Raw genomic sequence first — 22,450 nt, forward strand, 5'->3', positions numbered from 1 at the left:
TCACCTGCTTTTTTTTTAGCATTTCCTCAGCATATCTGACATTATACGCGGTCATTGGTCCGGTCATTCCTTATATCACCTGCTTTTTTTTAGCATTTCAACAGCATATCTGACATTATACGCGGTCATTGGTCGGTAATTCCTTATATCATTTGCTTTTTTTTAGCATTTCCCCAGTATATCTGACATTATACGCGGTCATTGGTCGGTAATTCCTTATATCACCTGGTTTTTTTCCTGCATCTCCCCAGTATATCTGACATTATACGCGGTCATTGGTCCGGTCATTCCCTATATCACCTGGTTTTCTTTGAGCATTTCCCCAGTATATCTGACATTATACGCGGTCATTGGTCCGGTCATTCCCTCTATCACCTGTTTTTTTTTAGCATTTCCCTAGTATATCTGACATTATACGTGGTCAATGGTTCGTTCATTGCCTATCTCCCCTTTTTTATTATTGAGCATTTCCCCAGTATATCTGACATTATACGCGGTCATTGGTCCAGTCATTCCCTATATCACCTGGTTTTTTCGAGCGTTTCCCCAATATATCTGACATTATACCGCTCTACACGATCTTTGATCCGGTCCTTACCTATTCCAGTTTTTCAGGTAATGTACAGATGAGTTTATACACTGACTCCGCACCATGCCAGTAATGCTGTGTATGATGCTGGCCGTGTTCCACGTCACCCCCCACACTTACCATTACCGGACTAGGCTGTGGACACTGGTGTACTATTAGGATGGTCTATGAGGACTCTATTAACTTGTCTCCTCAATGAGAGCCCGTACCCCATAGCTGCATCATAGGGGTCTTATCCAGCCAGCCAAACCCTGGTGTGTGCTGATGAGGGGCAAAACTCCCAAACAGCTGTTTATAGATAGGTGAATATCCCTGATCATGGTGTAAAGTTTGTTAAAGTGTCAGGCATTGACTTATAAGATAACTTCCTCCATAGAAGTGAAAATTATTGTTGTTTTAAAATCAGAGAAATACGATTCCTTCTCCACTTAGAAACCGCTTCTTCTTCCCCTCCCAAACTCCTCGCTCCTTTAAATCTATCTTGATTATCAGAAAATGGATTTTCAGCACAGTGAGGACTCCATTGTCTATGGAAATGTGAGCAGCAAAACATATTTTGCTATGCAGCTTCCATCAGAGCTGGATTCCCATCTACACTGCTCAGTGATGCTGTATACTGTGCGTCATCCCTCTGCTGCTTCTGTCTTTGTGTTACCAAAGGAAAAAAAGAGCAGGACATCCTCTTTGTGTTTAGTGTATTTGAGACATAATAGCTTTTAGTCACCACCTACTAGCTCAGAGAAAACTGAAAATGTACACATAAAAACTGGTATCATAGCTTTTAGTTACCACCCACTAGCAATAGCTCAGAAAACTGAAAATTTACACATAAAAACTGGTATCATAGCTTTTAGTTACCACCCACTAGCTCAGAGAAAACGGGAAATTAGACATAACTGCTGTCATAGCTTTTAGTTACCACCCACTAGCTCAGAGAAAACGGGAAATTAGACATAATAACTGCTGTCATAGCTTTCAGTCACCACCCACTAGCTCAGAGAAAACGGGAAATTAGACATAATAACTGCTGTCATAGCTTTTAGTTACCACTCACTAGCTCAGAGAAAACTGAAAATTTACACATAAAAACTGGTGTCATAGCTTTTAGTCACCACCCACTAGCTCAGAGGAAACTGAAAATTTACACATAAAAACTGGTGTCATAGCTTTTAGTCACCACTCACTAGCTCAGAGGAAACTGACAATTAGACGTAAAAACTGGTGTCATAGCTTTTAGTCACCACTCACTAGCTCAGAGAAAACTGAAAATTAGACATAAAAACTGGTGTCATAGCTTTTAGTCACCACTCACTAGCTCAATGGAAACTGAAAATTAGACATAAAAACTGGTGTCATAGCTTTTAGTCACCACTCACTAGCTCAGAGAAAACTGAAAATTAGACATTAAAAACTGGTGAAAAATACAGGATACAAGTCACACAATGGCCAGAAATAATGTTATTCCTCGTGTATACACACATAAGTGCTTTTTCTAAAAAAGATACTTGAAAGTAAAGTTCCCCTTTAAATTTATAACCCAGGCTGGTGCTGTGTGATCTCGTCCACGGCCGTTTTTCGTGGGTCTAGTCTCCTTTTCAACTCTCCAAAAGAAACAATTTGTGAAAGAAGAGCAGCAATATCTGCAACATTGCCGTCGCTCCAGTGTAATGTAACCGCAATCAAGTGTCTTGGATACAGAAATCAATGGAAACAACACAATCACTCACATCGCTCCTGCCGAGGCTGCGCACGCTGAGAGCGTCATCCTGATCCTGGGAACTCTGCTTCCTTTTCCTCTGCGAAGAAAACACAAAAAAATCAGTCTCACGTTCCTCTGGTTGCAGTGATCACGTATTTACACATTTACATGCCGGGAGCCGCAGTATTACTTACATAAGGCACTGACGTTAATCATGACGGCTTTTCCCACATTATTTTATTTAAGTATTTAAAAATATTTAACTGAAGACAATAAATTTACAGGTGACAATAACGTGTTACCCGTAGTAAGAGAAATGTCAGTATTTGTAATATGTTCCTGCTACAAAGCCCGGACATTAGCTCTATATCTACACTGTGTGCAGAATTATTAGGCAAATGAGTATTGTGATCACATGATACTTGTTATACACGTCGTCCTACTCCAAGCTGTATAGGCTGAGAGCCAACTACCAATGAAGTAAATCAGGTGATGTGCCCCTCTGTAATGAGGAGGGGTGCGGTGTAATGACATCAACACCCTATATAAGGGGGGGCTTAATTATTAGGCAACTTCCTTTCCTTTGGCAAAACGGGTCAGAAGAGACATTTGACGGGCTCTGAAAAGTCCAAAATTGTGAGATGTCTTGCAGAGGGACGCAGCAGTCTTGAAATTAATTGCCAAACTTTTGATGCGTGATCACCGAACAATCAAGCGTTTCATGGCAAATAGCCAACAGGGTCACAAGAAGCGTGTTGGGCAAAAAAGGTGCAAAATAACTGCCCATGAATTGAGGAAAATCAAGCGTGAAACAGACAAAGTTGCCATTTGCCACCAGTTTGGCCATATTTCAGAGCTGCAACGTTACTGGAGTATCAAAAAGCACAAGGTGTGCCATACTCAGGGACATGGCCAAGGTAAGGAAGGCTGAAAACCACCACCTCTGACCAAGAAACAAGATAAAACCTCAAGACTGGGCCAAGAAATATCTTAAGACTGATTTTTCAAAGGTTTTATGGACTGATGAAATGAGAGTGATTGTTGATGGGCAGATGGATGGGCCAGAGGCTGGATCAGTAAAGGGCAGAGAGCTCCACTCCGATCAGACGCCAGCAAGGTGGAGGTGGGCACTGGTATGGGCTGGGATCATCAAAGATCAACTTGTGGGACCTTTCGGGTTGAGGATGGAGTGAAGCTCAACTCCCAGACCTACTGCCAGTTTCTGGAAGACAACTTCTTCAAGCAGTGGTACAGGAGGAATTCGGTATCGTTCAAGAAACACATGATTTTCATGCAGGAAAATGCTTCATCACATGCATCCAACTACTCCACAGCGTGGCTGACCAGTAAAGGTCTAAAAGATGAAAAAATAATGACATGGCCCCCTTGTTCACCTGATCTGAACCCCATAGAGAACCTGTGGTCCCTCATAAAATGTGAGCTCTACAGGGAGGGAAAACAATCCACCTCTGGGAGCAGTGTCTGGAGGCTGTGGTGGCTGCTGCACGCAATGTGGATCGTAAACAGATCAAGCAATGACAGAATCTATGGATGGAGGCTGCTGAGTGTCAGAAAGAAAGGGGGCTATATTGGGCACTCATTTTTTTGGGTTTTGTTTTTGCATGTCAGAAATGTTTATTTCTAAATTTTGTGCAGTTATATTGGTTTACCTGGTGACAATAAACAAGTGAGATGGGAATATATTTGGTTTTTATTAAGTTGCCTAATAATTCTGCACAGTAATAGTCACCTGCACAAACAGAATCCTCCTAAGATAGCCAAATCTAAAAACCCCTCCAACTGCCAAAAATACTAAGCTTTGATATTTATGAGTCTTTTGAGGTGATTGAGAACATAGTTGTTGATCAATAATAAAAAAAAATCCTCTAAAATACAACTTGCCTAATAATTTTTCACACGGTGTAGAATAGTCCTTAACGTTGTCAGACGGGTGAGAATTTTTTTCATTCAAATGCATGTACACTACAGTTCAAAAGTTTGGAGTCATCCAGACAATTTTGCTTTTTCCATGAAAAATCCTACTGCTATTTATCAGATGAGCTGCATAATGAATAGAGAATATCAGACAGTGACGAGGTTAGAAATAATGATTTTTACGTGAAATAATAACTTCTCTTCACACTTGGCTTTCGGCACAGAATGCTCCTTTGCAACAATTCCAGCTTTGCAGACTTTGGCATTCTAGCTGGCAATTTGCGGAGGTATCTGGACATATTTCGCCCCATGCTTCCCCCCTCCACAAGTTGCATTGGCTTGATGGGCACTTTTTGGTATCATACGGCCAAGCTGCTCCCACAACAGCTCTATAGGGTTGAGCTCTGGTGACTGGGCAGCCCCTCCATTACAGATAGATACCAGCTGCCGGCTTCTTCCCTAAATAGCTCATGCATAATTTAGAGGGGTGCTTTGGGTCATTGTCCTGTCGTAGGATGAAATTGGCTCCAATCAAGCGCTGTCCACAGGGTATAGCATGGTGTTGTAAAATGAAGTGATAGCCTTCTTTCTTCAAAATCCCTTTTACCTTGTACAAATCTCCCACTTTACCAGCACCAAAGCAACCCCAGACCATCACATTACCTCCACCATGCTTGACAGATGGCGTCAGGCAGTCTTCCAGCATCTTTTCAGTAGTTCTGCGTCTCAGAAATGTTCTTCTGTGTGATCCAAACACCTCACACTTGGATTCGTCTGTCCATAACACTTTTTTCCAATCTTCCTCTGTCCAATGTCTGCGTTCTTTTGCCCATATTAATCTTTTCCTGTTATTAGCAAGTCTCAGATATGGCTTTTTCTTTGCCTCTCTGCCCTGAAGGCCGGCATCCCGGAGTCGCTCTTCACTGTAGACGGTGACACTGACGTTTTGTGGGTGCTATGTAATGAAGCTGCCAGTTGAGGACCTGTGAGGCATCGATTTCTCACACTAGAGACTGTAATGTCCTTGTCTTGTTGCTCAGTTGTGCAGCGCGGCCTCCCACTTCTCTTTCTACTCTGGTTAGAGCCTGTTTGTGCTCTCCTCTGAAGGGAGTAGTACACACCGTTGTAGGAAATCTTCAGTTTCTTGGCAATTTCTCGCATGGAATATCCTTAATTTCTAAGAACAAGAATAGACTGTCGAGTTTCACATGAAAGTTCTCTTTCTCTGGCCACTTTGAGAGTTTAATGGCACCAACAAATGTAATGCTCCAGATTCTAAACTAGCTCAAAGGAAGGTCAGTTTTATAGATTCTCTAATCAGCAAAACTGTTTTCAGCTGTGCTAACATACTTGCACAAGGGTTTTCAAGGGATTTCTAAACATCCATTATCCTTCTAAGGCCTGCAACACACATCCGTGCCGCCGGTACATGTTTGGCGTGTTTGCATACGTGCATCAATGTTACCCTATGGTAACAGGCACACACACGTAAAGCCACACGGAACGTGTGTCCGTGTGGTTTGTACGTGTGTGCGTTTTTAAAAACGGATGACATGTCCGCGTTTCACCGGCATCACGCAGACACGGACCCGCTAAAGTTAATGGGTCCGTGTCTGCACGTACGTGACACGGACGTGTGTTTACAGTATGGTCCGTGTGTTATTTTTTTTTTTTTTAAAAATGGTGAAACGGCTCAAGACACACGGACTGCACACGTACGTATCTCACACATACATGGACATTCAACATGCATGCACAGCAAGCATACGCCATCACACTGATATCACACGTACCTGAGAAACGGACATCCAAAACGGAACACAGACCCGACAAACGGACCGCAAGACAAGCACGTGTTATTTGTGTGTTTGATGCCTAACACAGTTAGCAAACACAATGTACCACTATAACACTGGAGTGGTGGTTGTTCAAAATGGGCCTCTATACACCTATGTAGATACTGCATTTAAAACCAGACGTTTGCAGCCAGAATAGTCATTTACCACATAAAAATGTATAGAGGGGATTTCTGTTTAATTTAATGTATGCTTCATTAAAAAAATATATATATATGTGCTTTTCTTTCAAAAATAAGGAAATATCTAAGTGACCCTAAACTTCTGAACTGTAGTGTGTATATATATCTTGGCAAGAATAATGAAAAGAGCATATACAGCATGGGAGGAATAGAGCTATCCAAGAGCATGTGTGACATATACAGCATGGGAGGAATAGAGCTATCCAAGAGCATGTGTGACATATACAGCATGGGAGGAATAGAACTATCCAACAGCATGTGTGACATATACAGCATGGGAGGAATAGAGCTATCCAAGAGCATGTGTGACATATACAGCATGGGAGGAATAGCGCTATCCAAGAGCATGTGTGACATATACAGCATGGGGGGAATAGAGCTATCCAACAGCATGTGTGACATATACAGCATGGGAGGAATAGAGCTATCCAACAGCATGTGTGACATATACAGCATGGGGGGAATAGAGCTATCCAACAGCATGTGTGATATATACAGCATGGGAGGAATAGCGCTATCCAACAGCATGTGTGACATACACAGCATGGGAGGAATAGCGCTATCCAACAGCATGTGTGACATATACAGCATGGGAGGAATAGCGCTATCCAACAGCATGTGTGACATATACAGCATGGGAGGAATAGAACTATCCAACAGCATGTGTGACATATACAGCATGGGAGGAATAGCGCTATCCAACAGCATGTGTGACATATACAGCATGGGGGGAATAGAGCTATCCAACAGCATGTGTGACATATACAGCATGGGAGGAATAGCGCTATCCAACAGCATGTGTGACATATACAGCATGGGGGGAATAGAGCTATCCAACAGCATGTGTGACATATACAGCATGGGGGGAATAGCACTATCCAACAGCATGTGTGACATATACAGCATGGGGGGAATAGAGCTATCCAACAGCATGTGTGACATATACAGCATGGGGGGAATAGAGCTATCCAACAGCATGTGTGACATATACAGCATGGGGGGAATAGAACTATCCAACAGCATGTGTGACATATACAGCATGGGAGGAATAGCGCTATCCAACAGCATGTGTGACATATACAGCATGGGAGGAATAGCGCTATCCAACAGCATGTGTGACATAAACAGCATGGGAGGAATAGAACTATCCAACAGCATGTGTGACATATACAGCATGGGAGGAATAGAGCTATCCAAGAGCATGTGTGACATATACAGCATGGGAGGAATAGAGCTATCCAACAGCATGTGTGACATATACAGCATGGGAGGAATAGCGCTATCCAACAGCATGTGTGACATATAGAGCATGGGAGGAATAGCACTATCCAACAGCATGTGTGACATATACAGCATGGGAGGAATAGCGCTATCCAACAGCCTGTGTGACATATACAGCATGGGAGGAATAGAACTATCCAACAGCATGTGTGACATATACAGCATGGGAGGAATAGCACTATCCAACAGCATGTGTGATATATACAGCATGGGAGGAATAGCGCTATCCAACAGCATGTGTGACATATACAGCATGGGAGGAATAGCGCTATCCAACAGCATGTGTGACATATACAGCATGGGGGGAATAGCACTATCCAACAGCATGTGTGACATATACAGCATGGGGGGAATAGCACTATCCAACAGCATGTGTGACATATACAGCATGGGAGGAATAGAGCTATCCAACAGCATGTGTGATATATACAGCATGGGAGGAATAGAGCTATCCAACAGCATGTGTGACATATACAGCATGGGAGGAATAGTGCTATCCAACAGCATGTGTGATATATACAGCATGGGAGGAATAGAGCTATCCAACAGCATGTGTGACATATACAGCATGGGAGGAATAGAGCTATCCAACAGCATGTGTGACATATACAGCATGGGGGGAATAGCACTATCTAACAGCATGTGTGATATATACAGCATGGGAGGAATAGCACTATCCAACAGCATGTGTGACATATACAGCATGGGGGGAATAGCACTATCCAACAGCATGTGTGACATATACAGCATGGGAGGAATAGCGCTATCCAACAGCCTGTGTGACATATACAGCATGGGGGGAATAGCACTATCCAACAGCATGTGTGACATATACAGCATGGGAGGAATAGAGCTATCCAACAGCATGTGTGACATATACAGCATGGGAGGAATAGAGCTATCCAAGAGCATGTGTGACATATACAGCATGGGAGGAATAGAGCTATCCAACAGCATGTGTGACATATACAGCATGGGAGGAATAGAACTATCCAACAGCATGTGTGACATATACAGCATGGGGGGAATAGCGCTATGCAACAGCATGTGTGACATATACAGCATGGGAGGAATAGAACTATCCAACAGCATGTGTGATATATACAGCATGGGAGGAATAGAGCTATCCAACAGCATGTGTGACATATACAGCATGGGAGGAATAGAGCTATCCAACAGCATGTGTGACATATACAGCATGGGAGGAATAGAACTATCCAACAGCATGTGTGATATATACAGCATGGGAGGAATAGCGCTATCCAACAGCATGTGTGACATATACAGCATGGGGGGAATAGAGCTATCCAACAGCATGTGTGACATATACAGCATGGGGGGAATAGAGCTATCCAACAGCATGTGTGACATATATAGCATGGGAGGAATAGCGCTATCCAACAGCATGTGTGACATATACAGCATGGGAGGAATAGAGCTATCCAACAGCATGTGTGACATATACAGCATGGGAGGAATAGAACTATCCAACAGCATGTGTGACATATACAGCATGGGAGGAATAGAGCTATCCAACAGCATGTGTGACATATACAGCATGGGAGGAATAGCGCTATTCAACAGCATGTGTGACATATACAGCACGGGAGGAATAGAGATATCCAACAGCCTGTGTGACATATACAGCATGGGAGGAATAGAGCTATCCAACAGCATGTGTGACATATACAGCATGGGAGGAATAGAGATATCCAACAGCCTGTGTGACATATACAGCATGGGAGGAATAGCGCTATTCAACAGCATGTGTGACATATACAGCATGGGGGGAATAGCACTATCCAACAGCATGTGTGACATATACAGCATGGGAGGAATAGAGCTATCCAACAGCATGTGTGACATATACAGCATGGGAGGAATAGCGCTATTCAACAGCATGTGTGATATATACAGCATGGGGGGAATAGCACTATCCAACAGCATGTGTGACATATACAGCATGGGAGGAATAGAGCTATCCAACAGCCTGTGTGACATATACAGCATGGGGGGAATAGCGCTATGCAACAGCATGTGTGACATATACAGCATGGGAGGAATAGCGCTATCCAACAGCATGTGTGACATATACAGCATGGGAGGAATAGAGCTATCCAACAGCATGTGTGACATATACAGCATGGGAGGAATAGAGCTATCCAACAGCATGTGTGACATATACAGCATGGGAGGAATAGCGCTATTCAACAGCATGTGTGACATATACAGCATGGGGGGAATAGCGCTATCCAACAGCATGTGTGACATATACAGCATGGGGGGAATAGAGCTATCCAACAGCATGTGTGACATATACAGCATGGGAGGAATAGAGCTATCCAACAGTATGTGTGACATATACAGCATGGGGGGAATAGAGCTATCCAACAGCATGTGTGATATATACAGCATGGGGGGAATAGAGCTATCCAACAGCCTGTGTGACATATACAGCATGGGAGGAATAGAGCTATCCAACAGCCTGTGTGACATATACAGCATGGGAGGAATAGAGCTATCCAACAGCATGTGTGACATATACAGCATGGGAGGAATAGAGCTATCCAACAGCATGTGTGACATATACAGCATGGGAGGAATAGAGCTATCCAACAGCATGTGTGACATATACAGCATGGGAGGAATAGCGCTATCCAACAGCCTGTGTGACATATACAGCATGGGAGGAATAGCGCTATCCAACAGCATGTGTGACATATACAGCATGGGAGGAATAGAGCTATCCAACAGCATGTGTGACATATACAGCATGGGGGGAATAGCGCTATCCAACAGCATGTGTGATATATACAGCATGGGGGGAATAGAGCTATCCAACAGCCTGTGTGACATATACAGCATGGGAGGAATAGCGCTATCCAACAGCATGTGTGACATATACAGCATGGGGGGAATAGCACTATCCAACAGCATGTGTGACATATACAGCATGGGAGGAATAGAGCTATCCAACAGCCTGTATGACATATACAGCATGGGAGGAATAGCGCTATCCAACAGCCTGTGTGACATATACAGCATGGGAGGAATAGAACTATCCAACAGCATGTGTGATATATACAGCATGGGAGGAATAAGCTATCCAACAGCATGTGTGACATATACAGCATGGGAGGAATAGCGCTATCCAACAGCATGTGTGACATATACAGCATGGGAGGAATAGAACTATCCAACAGCATGTGTGACATATACAGCATGGGAGGAATAGAACTATCCAACAGCATGTGTGACATATACAGCATGGGAGGAATAGCGCTATCCAACAGCATGTGTGATATATACAGCATGGGAGGAATAGAGATATCCAACAGCATGTGTGACATATACAGCATGGGAGGAATAGCGCTATCCAACAGCATGTGTGACATATACAGCATGGGAGGAATAGAGCTATCCAACAGCATGTGTGATATATACAGCATGGGAGGAATAGAGATATCCAACAGCATGTGTGACATATACAGCATGGGAGGAATAGCGCTATCCAACAGCATGTGTGACATATACAGCATGGGAGGAATAGCGCTATCCAACAGCATGTGTGACATATACAGCATGGGAGGAATAGAGATATCCAACAGCATGTGTGATATATACAGCATGGGAGGAATAGAGATATCCAACAGCATGTGTGACATATACAGCATGGGAGGAATAGAGATATCCAACAGCATGTGTGACATATACAGCATGGGAGGAATAGCGCTATCCAACAGCATGTGTGACATATACAGCATGGGGGGAATAGCACTATCCAACAGCATGTGTGACATATACAGCATGGGAGGAATAGAACTATCCAACAGCATGTGTGACATATACAGCATGGGAGGAATAGAGCTATCCAACAGCATGTGTGACATATACAGCATGGGGGGAATAGCGCTATCCAACAGCATGTGTGACATATACAGCATGGGAGGAATAGAGCTATCCAACAGCATGTGTGACATATACAGCATGGGGGGAATAGCACTATCCAACAGCATGTGTGACATATACAGCATGGGAGGAATAGAGCTATCCAACAGCCTGTGTGACATATACAGCATGGGGGGAATAGCGCTATCCAACAGCATGTGTGACATATACAGCATGGGGGGAATAGCACTATCCAACAGCATGTGTGACATATACAGCATGGGAGGAATAGAGCTATCCAACAGCCTGTGTGACATATACAGCATGGGAGGAATAGCGCTATCCAACAGCATGTGTGACATATACAGCATGGGAGGAATAGCGCTATCCAACAGCATGTGTGACATATACAGCATGGGAGGAATAGAGATATCCAACAGCATGTGTGACATATACAGCATGGGAGGAATAGCGCTATCCAACAGCATGTGTGACATATACAGCATGGGAGGAATAGCGCTATCTAACAGCATGTGTGACATATACAGCATGGGAGGAATAGAACTATCCAACAGCATGTGTGACATATACAGCATGGGAGGAATAGAGCTATCCAACAGCATGTGTGATATATACAGCATGGGAGGAATAGAGCTATCCAACAGCATGTGTGATATATACAGCATGGGAGGAATAGAGATATCCAACAGCATGTGTGATATATACAGCATGGGAGGAATAGAGATATCCAACAGCCTGTGTGATATATACAGCATGGGAGGAATAGAGCTATCCAACAGCATGTGTGATATATACAGCATGGGAGGAATAGAGATATCCAACAGCATGTGTGATATATACAGCATGGGAGGAATAGAGATATCCAACAGCATGTGTGACATATACAGCATGGGAGGAATAGAACTATCCAACAGCATGTGTGATATATACAGCATGGGAGGAATAGCACTATCCAACAGCATGTGTGACATATACAGCATGGGAGGAATAGAGCTATCCAACAGCATGTGTGACATATACAGCATGGGAGGAATAGCGCTATCCAACAGCATGTGTGACATATACAGCATGGGAGGAATAGAGCTATCCAACAGCATGTGTGACATATACAGCATGGGAGGAATAGAGCTATCCAACAGCATGTGTGACATATACAGCATGGGAGGAATAGAGATATCCAACAGCATGTGTGACATATACAGCATGGGAGGAATAGAGCTATCCAACAGCATGTGTGACATATACAGCATGGGAGGAATAGAACTATCCAACAGCATGTGTGACATATACAGCATGGGAGGAATAGCGCTATCCAACAGCATGTGTGACATATACAGCATGGGGGGAATAGCACTATCCAACAGCATGTGTGATATATACAGCATGGGGGGAATAGCGCTATCCAACAGCATGTGTGACATATACAGCATGGGAGGAATAGAACTATCCAACAGCATGTGTGATATATACAGCATGGGAGGAATAGAGCTATCCAACAGCATGTGTGACATATACAGCATGGGAGGAATAGCGCTATCCAACAGCCTGTGTGACATATACAGCATGGGAGGAATAGCACTATCCAACAGCATGTGTGATATATACAGCATGGGGGGAATAGCGCTATCCAACAGCATGTGTGACATATACAGCATGGGAGGAATAGAACTATCCAACAGCATGTGTGATATATACAGCATGGGGGGAATAGAACTATCCAACAGCATGTGTGACATATACAGCATGGGAGGAATAGAACTATCCAACAGCATGTGTGACATATACAGCATGGGAGGAATAGAACTATCCAACAGCATGTGTGATATATACAGCATGGGAGGAATAGAACTATCCAACAGCATGTGTGATATATACAGCATGGGAGGAATAGAACTATCCAACAGCATGTGTGACATATACAGCATGGGAGGAATAGAGCTATCCAACAGCATGTGTGACATATACAGCATGGGAGGAATAGCGCTATCCAACAGCATGTGTGACATATACAGCATGGGGGGAATAGCACTATCCAACAGCATGTGTGATATATACAGCATGGGGGGAATAGCGCTATCCAACAGCATGTGTGACATATACAGCATGGGAGGAATAGCGCTATCCAACAGCATGTGTGACATATACAGCATGGGAGGAATAGAGCTATCCAACAGCATGTGTGACATATACAGCATGGGAGGAATAGCGCTATCCAACAGCATGTGTGACATATACAGCATGGGAGGAATAGAGCTATCCAACAGCATGTGTGACATATACAGCATGGGAGGAATAGAGCTATCCAACAGCATGTGTGACATATACAGCATGGGAGGAATAGAGCTATCCAACAGCATGTGTGACATATACAGCATGGGAGGAATAGAGCTATCCAACAGCATGTGTGATATATACAGCATGGGAGGAATAGAGCTATCCAACAGCATGTGTGACATATATAGCATGGGAGGAATAGCGCTATCCAACAGCATGTGTGACATATACAGCATGGGAGGAATAGCGCTATCCAACAGCCTGTGTGACATATACAGCATGGGAGGAATAGCGCTATCCAACAGCATGTGTGATATATACAGCATGGGAGGAATAGAGCTATCCAACAGCATGTGTGACATATACAGCATGGGGGGAATAGCACTATCCAACAGCATGTGTGACATATACAGCATGGGGGGAATAGCACTATCCAACAGCATGTGTGACATATACAGCATGGGAGGAATAGCGCTATCCAACAGCATGTGTGACATATACAGCATGGGAGGAATAGAGCTATCCAACAGCATGTGTGATATATACAGCATGGGGGGAATAGCGCTATCCAACAGCATGTGTGACATATACAGCATGGGAGGAATAGAGCTATCCAACAGCATGTGTGATATATACAGCATGGGAGGAATAGCGCTATCCAACAGCATGTGTGACATATACAGCATGGGAGGAATAGAGCTATCCAACAGCATGTGTGACATATACAGCATGGGAGGAATAGAACTATCCAACAGCATGTGTGACATATACAGCATGGGAGGAATAGAGCTATCCAACAGCATGTGTGACATATACAGCATGGGAGGAATAGAGCTATCCAACAGCATGTGTGACATATACAGCATGGGAGGAATAGAGCTATCCAACAGCCTGTATGACATATACAGCATGGGAGGAATAGCGCTATCCAACAGCCTGTGTGACATATACAGCATGGGAGGAATAGAACTATCCAACAGCATGTGTGACATCTACAGCATGGGAGGAATAGAGCTATCCAACAGCATGTGTGATATATACAGCATGGGGGGAATAGAGCTATCCAACAGCCTGTATGACATATACAGCATGGGAGGAATAGCGCTATCCAACAGCCTGTGTGACATATACAGCATGGGAGGAATAGAGCTATCCAACAGCATGTGTGACATATACAGCATGGGAGGAATAGAGCTATCCAACAGCATGTGTGACATATACAGCATGGGGGGAATAGAGCTATCCAACAGCATGTGTGACATATACAGCATGGGAGGAATAGCGCTATCCAACAGCCTGTGTGACATATACAGCATGGGAGGAATAGAGCTATCCAACAGCATGTGTGACATATACAGCATGGGAGGAATAGAGCTATCCAACAGCATGTGTGATATATACAGCATGGGGGGAATAGCACTATCCAACAGCATGTGTGACATATACAGCATGGGAGGAATAGCGCTATCCAACAGCATGTGTGACATATACAGCATGGGAGGAATAGCGCTATCCAACAGCATGTGTGACATATACAGCATGGGAGGAATAGAGCTATCCAACAGCATGTGTGATATATACAGCATGGGAGGAGTAGAGCTATCCAACAGCATGTGTGACATATACAGCATGGGAGGAATAGAGCTATCCAACAGCATGTGTGACATACACAGCATGGGGGGAATAGAGCTATCCAACAGCATGTGTGACATATACAGCATGGGAGGAATAGAGCTATCCAACAGCATGTGTGATATATACAGCATGGGAGGAATAGCGCTATCCAACAGCATGTGTGACATATACAGCATGGGAGGAATAGAGCTATCCAACAGCATATGTGACATATACAGCATGGGAGGAATAGAGCTATCCAACAGCATGTGTGACATATACAGCATGGGAGGAATAGCGCTATCCAACAGCATGTGTGACATATACAGCATGGGAGGAATAGAGCTATCCAACAGCATGTGTGATATATACAGCATGGGAGGAATAGAGCTATCCAACAGCATGTGTGACATATACAGCATGGGGGGAATAGAGCTATCCAACAGCATGTGTGACATACACAGCATGGGGGGAATAGAGCTATCCAACAGCATGTGTGACATATACAGCATGGGGGGAATAGAGCTATCCAACAGCATGTGTGACATACACAGCATGGGGGGAATAGAGCTATCCAACAGCATGTGTGACATACACAGCATGGGAGGAATAGCGCTATCCAACAGCATGTGTGATATATACAGCATGGGAGGAATAGAGCTATCCAACAGCATATGTGACATATACAGCATGGGAGGAATAGAGCTATCCAACAGCATGTGTGACATATACAGCATGGGAGGAATAGCGCTATCCAACAGCATGTGTGACATATACAGCATGGGAGGAATAGAGCTATCCAACAGCATGTGTGATATATACAGCATGGGAGGAATAGAGCTATCCAACAGCATGTGTGACATATACAGCATGGGGGGAATAGAGCTATCCAACAGCATGTGTGACATACACAGCATGGGGGGAATAGAGCTATCCAACAGCATGTGTGACATATACAGCATGGGAGGAATAGAGCTATCCAACAGCATGTGTGATATATACAGCATGGGAGGAATAGCGCTATCCAACAGCATGTGTGACATATACAGCATGGGAGGAATAGAGCTATCCAACAGCATATGTGACATATACAGCATGGGAGGAATAGAGCTATCCAACAGCATGTGTGACATCTACAGCATGGGGGGAATAGAGCTATCCAACAGCATGTGTGATATATACAGCATGGGAGGAATAGCGCTATCCAACAGCATGTGTGACATATACAGCATGGGAGGAATAGAGCTATCCAACAGCATGTGTGACATATACAGCATGGGAGGAATAGAGCTATCCAACAGCATGTGTGATATATACAGCATGGGAGGAATAGCACTATCCAACAGCATGTGTGACATATACAGCATGGGAGGAATAGAGCTATCCAACAGCATGTGTGACATATACAGCATGGGAGGAATACAGCTATCCAACAGCATGTGTGACATATACAGCATGGGAGGAATAGAGTTATCCAACAGCATGTGTGACATATACAGCATGGGAGGAATAGAGTTATCCAACAGCATGTGTGACATATACAGCATGGGAGGAATAGAACTATCCAACAGCATGTGTGACATATACAGCATGGGAGGAATAGAACTATCCAACAGCATGTGTGACATATACAGCATGGGAGGAATAGAGCTATCCAACAGCATGTGTGACATATACAGCATGGGGGGAATAGAGCTATCCAACAGCATGTGTGACATATACAGCATGGGAGGAATAGCGCTATCCAACAGCATGTGTGATATATACAGCATGGGAGGAATAGCGCTATCCAACAGCATGTGTGACATATACAGCATGGGGGGAATAGTGCTATCCAACAGCATGTGTGACATATACAGCATGGGAGGAATAGCGCTATCCAACAGCATGTGTGATATATACAGCATGGGAGGAATAGCGCTATCCAACAGCATGTGTGACATATACAGCATGGGGGGAATAGCGCTATCCAACAGTATATGTGACATATACAGCATGGGAGGAATAGAGCTATCCAACAGCATGTGTGACATATACAGCATGGGAGGAATAGAGCTATCCAACAGCATGTGTGACATATACAGCATGGGAGGAATAGCGCTATCCAACAGCATGTGTGACATATACAGCATGGGAGGAATAGAGCTATCCAACAGCATGTGTGACATATACAGCATGGGAGGAATAGCGCTATCCAACAGCATGTGTGACATATACAGCATGGGAGGAATAGAGCTATCCAACAGCATGTGTGACATATACAGCATGGGAGGAATAGAACTATCCAACAGCATGTGTGATATATACAGCATGGGAGGAATAGCACTATCCAACAGCATGTGTGACATATACAGCATGGGAGGAATAGCACTATCCAACAGCATGTGTGACATATACAGCATGGGAGGAATAGCGCTATCCAACAGCATATGTGACATATACAGCATGGGAGGAATAGCACTATCCAACAGCATATGTGACATATACAGCATGGGAGGAATAGCACTATCCAACAGCCTGTGTGACATATACAGCATGGGAGGAATAGCGCTATCCAACAGCATGTGTGACATATACAGCATGGGAGGAATAGCGCTATCCAACAGCATGTGTGACATATACAGCATGGGAGGAATAGAGCTATCCAACAGCATATGTGACATATACAGCATGGGAGGAATAGAGCTATCCAACAGCATGTGTGACATATACAGCATGGGAGGAATAGCGCTATCCAACAGCATATGTGACATATACAGCATGGGAGGAATAGCACTATCCAACAGCATATGTGACATATACAGCATGGGAGGAATAGCACTATCCAACAGCCTGTGTGACATATACAGCATGGGAGGAATAGCGCTATCCAACAGCATGTGTGACATATACAGCATGGGAGGAATAGCGCTATCCAACAGCATGTGTGACATATACAGCATGGGAGGAATAGAGCTATCCAACAGCATATGTGACATATACAGCATGGGAGGAATAGAACTATCCAACAGCATGTGTGACATATACAGCATGGGAGGAATAGTGCTATCCAACAGCATATGTGACATATACAGCATGGGAGGAATAGAACTATCCAACAGCATGTGTGACATATACAGCATGGGAGGAATAGAACTATCCAACAGCATGTGTGACATATACAGCATGGGAGGAATAGAGCTATCCAACAGCATGTGTGACATATACAGCATGGGAGGAATAGCGCTATCCAACAGCATGTGTGACATATACAGCATGGGGGGAATAGAGCTATCCAACAGCATGTGTGACATATACAGCATGGGAGGAATAGAACTATCCAACAGCATGTGTGACATCTACAGCATGGGAGGAATAGAGCTATCCAACAGCATGTGTGACATATACAGCATGGGAGGAATAGCGCTATCCAACAGCATGTGTGACATATACAGCATGGGAGGAATAGCGCTATCCAACAGCATGTGTGACATATACAGCATGGGGGGAATAGAGCTATCCAACAGCATGTGTGACATATACAGCATGGGGGGAATAGAGCTATCCAACAGCATGTGTGACATATACAGCATGGGGGGAATAGCGCTATCCAACAGCCTGTGTGACATATACAGCATGGGAGGAATAGAGCTATCCAACAGCATGTGTGACATATACAGCATGGGAGGAATAGAACTATCCAACAGCATGTGTGACATATACAGCATGGGGGGAATAGAGCTATCCAACAGCATGTGTGACATATACAGCATGGGGGGAATAGCGCTATCCAACAGCATGTGTGACATATACAGCATGGGGGGAATAGAGCTATCCAACAGCATGTGTGACATATACAGCATGGGAGGAATAGAGCTATCCAACAGCATGTGTGATATATACAGCATGGGAGGAATAGCGCTATCCAACAGCATGTGTGACATATACAGCATGGGGGGAATAGCGCTATCCAACAGCATGTGTGATATATACAGCATGGGGGGAATAGCGCTATCCAACAGCATGTGTGACATATACAGCATGGGAGGAATAGAGCTATCCAACAGCATGTGTGACATATACAGCATGGGAGGAATAGCGCTATCCAACAGCATGTGTGATATATACAGCATGGGAGGAATAGCGCTATCCAACAGCATGTGTGACATATACAGCATGGGGGGAATAGAGCTATCCAACAGTATATGTGACATATACAGCATGGGAGGAATAGAACTATCCAACAGCATGTGTGACATATACAGCATGGGAGGAATAGCGCTATCCAACAGCATGTGTGATATATACAGCATGGGAGGAATAGCGCTATCCAACAGCATGTGTGACATATACAGCATGGGGGGAATAGTGCTATCCAACAGCATGTGTGACATATACAGCATGGGAGGAATAGCGCTATCCAACAGCATGTGTGACATATACAGCATGGGAGGAATAGCGCTATCCAACAGTATATGTGACATATACAGCATGGGAGGAATAGAACTATCCAACAGCATGTGTGACATATACAGCATGGGAGGAATAGCGCTATCCAACAGCATGTGTGATATATACAGCATGGGAGGAATAGCGCTATCCAACAGCATGTGTGACATATACAGCATGGGGGGAATAGTGCTATCCAACAGCATGTGTGACATATACAGCATGGGAGGAATAGCGCTATCCAACAGCATGTGTGACATATACAGCATGGGAGGAATAGCGCTATCCAACAGCATGTGTGATATATACAGCATGGGAGGAATAGCGCTATCCAACAGCATGTGTGACATATACAGCATGGGAGGAATAGCGCTATCCAACAGCATGTGTGACATATACAGCATGGGGGGAATAGTGCTATCCAACAGCATGTGTGACATATACAGCATGGGAGGAATAGCACTATCCAACAGCATGTGTGACATATACAGCATGGGAGGAATAGCGCTATCCAACAGCATGTGTGACATATACAGCATGGGAGGAATAGAGCTATCCAACAGCATGTGTGATATATACAGCATGGGAGGAATAGCGCTATCCAACAGCATGTGTGACATATACAGCATGGGAGGAATAGAGCTATCCAACAGCATGTGTGACATCTACAGCATGGGAGGAATAGCACTATCCAACAGCATGTGTGACATATACAGCATGGGAGGAATAGAGCTATCCAACAGCATGTGTGACATATACAGCATGGGAGGAATAGCGCTATCCAACAGCATGTGTGACATATACAGCATGGGAGGAATAGCGCTATCCAACAGCATGTGTGATATATACAGCATGGGAGGAATAGAGCTATCCAACAGCATGTGTGACATATACAGCATGGGAGGAATAGCACTATCCAACAGCATGTGTGACATATACAGCATGGGAGGAATAGAGCTATCCAACAGCATGTGTGACATATACAGCATGGGAGGAATAGAGCTATCCAACAGCATGTGTGACATATACAGCATGGGGGGAATAGAGCTATCCAACAGCATGTGTGACATATACAGCATGGGAGGAATAGAGCTATCCAACAGCATGTGTGACATATACAGCATGGGAGGAATAGAGCTATCCAACAGCATGTGTGACATATACAGCATGGGAGGAATAGCACTATCCAACAGCATGTGTGACATATACAGCATGGGAGGAATAGAACTATCCAACAGCATGTGTGACATATACAGCATGGGAGGAATAGAGCTATCCAACAGCATGTGTGACATATACAGCATGGGAGGAATAGAGCTATCCAACAGCATGTGTGACATATACAGCATGGGGGGAATAGAGCTATCCAACAGCATGTGTGACATATACAGCATGGGGGGAATAGTGCTATCCAACAGCATGTGTGATATATACAGCATGGGAGGAATAGCGCTATCCAACAGCATGTGTGACATATACAGCATGGGAGGAATAGCGCTATCCAACAGCATGTGTGACATATACAGCATGGGAGGAATAGAGCTATCCAACAGCATGTGTGACATATACAGCATGGGAGGAATAGCACTATCCAACAGCCTGTGTGATATATACAGCATGGGAGGAATAGCGCTATCCAACAGCATGTGTGACATATACAGCATGGGGGGAATAGAACTATCCAACAGCATGTGTGACATATACAGCATGGGAGGAATAGAGCTATCCAACAGCATGTGTGACATATACAGCATGGGAGGAATAGCGCTATCCAACAGCATGTGTGACATATACAGCATGGGAGGAATAGCGCTATCCAACAGCATGTGTGATATATACAGCATGGGAGGAATAGCGCTATCCAACAGCATGTGTGACATATACAGCATGGGGGGAATAGTGCTATCCAACAGCATGTGTGACATATACAGCATGGGAGGAATAGCACTATCCAACAGCATGTGTGACATATACAGCATGGGAGGAATAGCGCTATCCAACAGCATGTGTGACATATACAGCATGGGAGGAATAGTGCTATCCAACAGCATGTGTGATATATACAGCATGGGAGGAATAGCGCTATCCAACAGCATGTGTGACATATACAGCATGGGAGGAATAGCGCTATCCAACAGCATGTGTGACATATACAGCATGGGAGGAATAGCGCTATCCAACAGCATGTGTGACATATACAGCATGGGAGGAATAGAGCTATCCAACAGCATGTGTGACATATACAGCATGGGAGGAATAGCACTATCCAACAGCATGTGTGACATATACAGCATGGGGGGAATAGCACTATCCAACAGCATGTGTGACATATACAGCATGGGAGGAATAGAGCTATCCAACAGCATGTGTGACATATACAGCATGGGAGGAATAGAGCTACCCAACAGCATGTGTGACATATACAGCATGGGAGGAATAGAGCTATCCAACAGCATGTGTGACATATACAGCATGGGAGGAATACAGCTATCCAACAGCATATGTGAAAAAGACTTAGGTATACCAATAGATCACAGACTGAACATGAGTCTACAGTGTGATGCAGCAGCAAAAAAGGCAAACACCATTCTAGGATGTATTAACAGAAGCATACAGTCTAGATCACGTGAAGTCATTATCCCCCTTTACTCCTCTTTGGTCAGACCTCATCTGGAATATTGGG

At 44.1% G+C, this 22,450-nt stretch overlaps 1 protein-coding gene across 2 annotated transcripts in view; it reads right to left on the reverse strand.

Moving 5' to 3' along the window:
• The window catches only part of ARHGEF3 (Rho guanine nucleotide exchange factor 3), a 354,608-nt gene that overhangs the window by 169,809 nt on the left and 162,349 nt on the right, over window positions 1-22,450 (reverse strand). For both annotated transcript variants that reach the window (XM_075321321.1, XM_075321322.1), the window contains one exon: window positions 2,317-2,385. In XM_075321321.1, coding sequence (XP_075177436.1) covers window positions 2,317-2,385 — 69 coding nt within the window. The remainder of the gene's footprint in view (window positions 1-2,316; window positions 2,386-22,450) is intronic.

The sequence above is a fragment of the Anomaloglossus baeobatrachus genome, chromosome 8 (assembly GCF_048569485.1).
Source record: "Anomaloglossus baeobatrachus isolate aAnoBae1 chromosome 8, aAnoBae1.hap1, whole genome shotgun sequence".
NCBI lineage: Eukaryota > Metazoa > Chordata > Amphibia > Anura > Aromobatidae > Anomaloglossus > Anomaloglossus baeobatrachus.